This window comes from Oncorhynchus tshawytscha, linkage group LG29 (assembly GCF_018296145.1).
Source record: "Oncorhynchus tshawytscha isolate Ot180627B linkage group LG29, Otsh_v2.0, whole genome shotgun sequence".
NCBI lineage: Eukaryota > Metazoa > Chordata > Actinopteri > Salmoniformes > Salmonidae > Oncorhynchus > Oncorhynchus tshawytscha.
The window spans coordinates 5935830-5941021 of record NC_056457.1 but is presented as its reverse complement, the minus strand read 5'-3'; the positions used below and the strand labels follow the sequence as shown (position 1 = coordinate 5941021).

General features: G+C 42.2%; 1 protein-coding gene across 1 annotated transcript; it reads left to right on the top strand.

Moving 5' to 3' along the window:
• The first annotated feature begins 2390 nt into the window (after positions 1 to 2390).
• LOC112227564 (melanocortin receptor 4-like) lies at positions 2391 to 4717 on the top strand. The gene has a single exon (XM_024392365.2). It carries the CDS (start codon positions 2895 to 2897, stop codon positions 3906 to 3908), a length of 1014 nt encoding a protein of 337 aa, XP_024248133.1. The 5' UTR covers positions 2391 to 2894; the 3' UTR covers positions 3909 to 4717.
• Positions 4718 to 5192: the final 475 nt, after the last annotated feature.

Sequence of the window (5192 nt, the reverse complement as noted above, 5' to 3'; positions counted from 1 at the left end):
TTTGGTGGGTTATTGTCTGTGTAGTTGCATGTCAGCACTCAGTTATTATAGCTTCACGTTAATTTTGTTAGTTTGTTTAGTCTTTATTCGTTAATTAAAATAGTATGTATACATGTCATGCTGCGTCTTGGTCTCCTCGTTATGACGAATGTGACAAGTTGCCTTGCTAACTTCAGTAGCTAGCTACCAGCGCGTTTTTGCAGTTTTCTCCGCCAGAAGGGTAGAATGGCCAACGCTGCTGAAAATGTTATGGACCTTTTGTTGAAGAACCACTTTCATTCTCTGGGGTACAAGGAAAAGGTACAAATTAAAAGCGAGGGTCGACCTCTGCCTGAGATCAGTTTCATGAAGAAGGAAAGAAAAGTGAGGTTTTAATACCTACTGTTATCAAATGTATAGCTGGTTAACAGGGAGCCTATCATCAAGCTGCTAGTGAGGGCTAGTGGCAGTAACAAAAATATATATATTTTTTCATATTTCAAGGGGTCTTCAAAGTCAAATAGCAAAATGATCCCTGGTATTACCTTCGTTAAACAATTAAATATAGCTTAGTAGAACCCCCTCCCCTGACTTAGACAGTGTTAGACAGTGTTAATAAAATTGTTTATTGATTGTGAATATGAATGAAAATTAAAATATTAACATTCCACCCATGAGGCCACTAAACGCCTCTTCTGGTCATTTGACTGCAGAAGAGAGCTACCCACAAACATGTGCACACACACATGCACTCACAAACAGACATGCATGCACACAAATATATAGTTACACACAAGTCTCAGTCCAAGAGGCTTCTACCCCCAAACCATAAGACTCCTGAACATCCAGTCAAATGGCTACCCAGACTATTCACATTGCACCCCCCCCTCCCCTCCCCTCTCCACAACACTGCCACTCTCTGTTGTCATCTATGTATAGTCACTTTAATTAACTCTACCTATATGCACATACTACCTCAACTAACCGGTGACCCCACACATTGACTCTGTACCAGCACCCCCCTGTATATATTGTTATTATTTTTTACTGCTCCTCTTTAATTGCTTGTTACTTTTATCTCTTATTCTTATCTGTATTTTTTGAAACTGCACTGTCTAACCGACAGGGGCTCGTAAATAAGCATTTCACTGTGCGGTCTACACCGGTTTTCTGCGCATGTCACTAATACGATTTGATTTGATTGGACACACATGCACACACACACACACACACACACAAACACACACCACATTATTAGGTGGGGACAGATAACCTTGACGTTTGCAGCTAGTGACAAGCTTTGGATTCAGACCATTGACTTTGTCTGAGATTCTTAATTCTCTCTTTAGCGGCTAAAAAACTATACTATAGCTAGCACTAGTGATGGGAAACTGAGTTTTTGCCTGGATACATCTTACATCATGCTTTCCTTTTTATAAGTTTTTTTACAAGTTTTACTAGTATATAAAAAACAGAATCTATTTTATTATTTGGGATGCTTAAGACAGAAACGTATATTATGCTAATGTATTTGAAAAACGAATGAATGTTGTGTTTTCAACAGTATTTGGCCTCATACCCTCACATCCCTAAATGTTCCATAGCTCCCTACTCTACCTGCTAAGCTCCCTGTCAGGTGAAACTACAGAATCCTAACTATATTTGTAAATACGATGTCCAGAATAGGCCGGTGTTTGAAGGTAGCTTGGAATCAAAGAAAGCATCAGAACCACAGTGAAATCAGCGTGATCTCACATTTTGCAACACACAGTTAGATAAAGCACATGATCAAATTAAGCTTCGGGACGTCATTGACGATGTACTTCTGATTCAGCGATACACACATTGGCACACCCCTGCCCGCCCCCGGGTGCACGTTCTGGTTTTTGCCCTAGCACTACACAGCTGATTCAAATAACCAACTATTTGAATCATCTGTGTAGTGCTAGGGCAAAAAAACAAAACATGCACCCAGGTGGGGGGCCCCAAAAAGGGATCCGCTAAGGTTACAAGCCAAATAACCATTATTTGGCACTATATATATCCATTTGTTTTTAGTGTGTAGGCAACAAAACATTGATCTGTTATAATCCTTTATTCTTTAATCTGCTGTGCCTTTTTATATTTATCAACCCCAGCAATACAGTTTGCCCCTCCCTACTCTTGTCTTGTGAGCTGAATGGCTAACATGACTAGGGGGAGGGGCTGTGGGGAGGTTTATTTTTGACTGTATAACTCTGGAAGGAAAGGGAAGAGATTATGTAGTCTGCAAAGTGGTCCGCCCTCTCCATCTCTGAGGTTCACACTCCTGTCACTGATCAACTCAGCTCCTGTTCTTTCATTCATTCTCTGCCATGCTCTCTCACTCCTCTGCTTTCTTTCCATTTCCTCCTTCGACCACTTTTCTATTTACATACGTTTTACTTCATATCTCTATCATCTCTCAATTCTCAATTCACTATCTCTCTCCTTGTATCATCACTCTATTTTCATCCTTACCTCTGCCCCCCCCCCTCTCTCTCTCTCGCTCTCTCTCTCGATTTCTTTCTGTCTCATTCTTCCTGGAGGCTGCCAGTTGATAGCAGTGTAGAGAGAGTGCCAGGGGCTAAGGAAGGCTAACATCAGCAGATGTCTGAAGAAAATGACTCTGCTTGACCAGTTTGGGGGCTGGATGAGGCAAAGAAGAGGATCAAACATTGGGATTCATTCTGCTTTCCACCACCTGCCGGGCGCCTGACTCTGAGCATGGAAGACAACAGAACAAGAGGACCATTGAGCACGCAGCACTGATAATTTCGGAGTATACTGATGGACTTAACTAGGTGGATTAATAGCCAACAACAAGGCTAGAATGGGGACATTAACATTTTACTAAAAGGCTTAGAGAACCAACTAAGAGAACTACCAACTACACAATGAATGCCACAGAACACCATGGGTTGATCTCAGTGAGCTATAACAGGAACTCCAGCACTGCTGGGAGTCTGGTATCCATCAACAAAGACTCAGAGGGCATTGGTCTCAATGACTCTTCGACAGGATGTTACGACCAGCTCCTCATCTCCACCGAGGTCTTCCTCACGCTGGGGATTGTCAGTTTATTAGAGAACATCCTGGTGATTGCCGCTATCATCAAGAACAAGAACCTCCACTCTCCCATGTACTTCTTCATCTGTTCTCTGGCTGTGGCCGACATGCTGGTCAGCGTCTCCAATGCCTCCGAGACGATCGTCATAGCCCTGATCAACAGCGGCAACCTGAGCATCTCTGGGTCGCTGATAAAAAGCATGGACAACGTGTTTGACTCCATGATCTGTAGCTCACTGCTGGCGTCGATCTGTAGTCTCTTGGCAATCGCCATAGACCGCTACATCACCATATTCTACGCGCTGCACTACCATAACATTGTGACGGTAAAAAGAGCGCTGGCGGTGATCTCCCTCATATGGTTGTGTTGCGTGGCGTCGGGCGTGCTCTTCATCATCTACTCTGAGAGCACCACTGTCCTCATCTGCCTTATCACCATGTTCTTCACCATGCTGGCACTTATGGCCTCGCTCTACATCCACATGTTCCTCCTAGCCCGGCTACACATGAAGAGGATTGCCATGCTGCCTGGGAATGCGCCCATCCGCCAGCATGCCAACATGAAGGGCGCCATCACCCTCACCATCCTCCTAGGTGTGTTCGTAGTGTGCTGGGCTCCCTTCTTCCTCCACCTCATCCTCATTATTGCCTGCCCCAGGAATCCCTACTGTGCCTGCTTCATGTCGCACTTCAACATGTACCTCATCCTCATCATGTGTAACTCGGTCATCGACCCTCTCATCTACGCACTCCGTAGCCAGGAGATGAGGAAGACCTTCAAAGAGATATTCTGCTGGTACAGCTTGCCAAACCTGTGTGTGTGTGAGCTCCCCGGGAAATAGTGACCCTTTGAACAGCTGACAACTGCTGAGGTGGCATCTGCCTTTGTCTCCTCACATGAAAGAGACAGCTGAGATGGTGTGTACAGCATGAGGTCTTTGATGTTGGTGCTGATTGTGATTGGTGAGGACTGATTTGCCCTCTTTCTGCCCGTGCTCCAGGACATGGCTGTAAATTCTTCAAAAGTAGTTCCTCTTAACCGTTTCTGGTTACCATGGCTCGGGTAGCCAAAGAGAAGGTTGGTTTACATACAAACTGTAAAAACAGAACACAACACAAAACCCATTCGTTCTCTACAGCACAATCAGGTATCTTTTTTGTTTGTCTCGAACAATTCTGTTTTTAAAGTAACTGACCCATAATGTGAGAAGATATGATGATGATATGAGAAAGATATCTATTTAAAATAAGTTAGATATTTTAATATTTAAAATATATTTGAAGTACTGAGTGGCAGCTGCCTACACACTACGATATTTTTCAAGGATAACATACACACTGAAAGTAGTGCTCACGAGCCAAAACTGGTCACCGAAAATTGTGCACAGTCGTGTACTACGTCATCCAATTCATATGATATCTTAGGAATTCAAATGTTCTACAATATATTTGTAAGTGCTTAAGATCCAGGACTGCATCTTTAAATGGCACACTATATGACAGTGTACGTTATTTCATACTCTGAATGATTAAAATTGGAAAGTTTCAAAAAGATCATCTACCTCCCGGATCAAACACAATGTAGCTGTTAGATATTGTAAGCAAACAGTAAAAAAAAAAAAACTAAAGTCTTGCACCGTGCTTTGTAGAATAGATGTCAGAGGATCTTTCCTTTAGCCTATCTTAGGCTGACAACTACAACACATAGTGGCTCTAAATTGAAAAAAACAACAACAAAGTGAAGCACTAATTGAAATGATTTCTGTTGAGAATAAACCCAGTCGGGAGAGCTATACATCTCATTTGTTTAAAAGCTAAAAGCTACCTATGCTGCTTGAAACAAAATCTGACCTTGTGTGGACATGTGCATTCATAAAGTCACCATTACATGACACAGACACACTTTCATCTATATTTTTAATTCATCCTCAATACGCGTTCATCAAGTGCTTGGATAATTCTTTGCAGACTTATTTTACAGTGTACATGTAACTTCTTATGTATGAATTCTATCATTTCCTAACCCCAACCCTAATTCTAGATTCTATTGATATTGTATTTTGCTCTAAAATTTCAACCAAATTAGTATGTGCTTTTGTGTTTATATCATGTCGCTTGTTGTTCTG

What these genes read in the sequence shown, in the direction of transcription:
- LOC112227564 (XM_024392365.2), top strand. Translation starts at nt 2,895, where the DNA reads ATGAATGCCACAGAACACCATGGGTTGATCTCAGTGAGCTATAACAGG.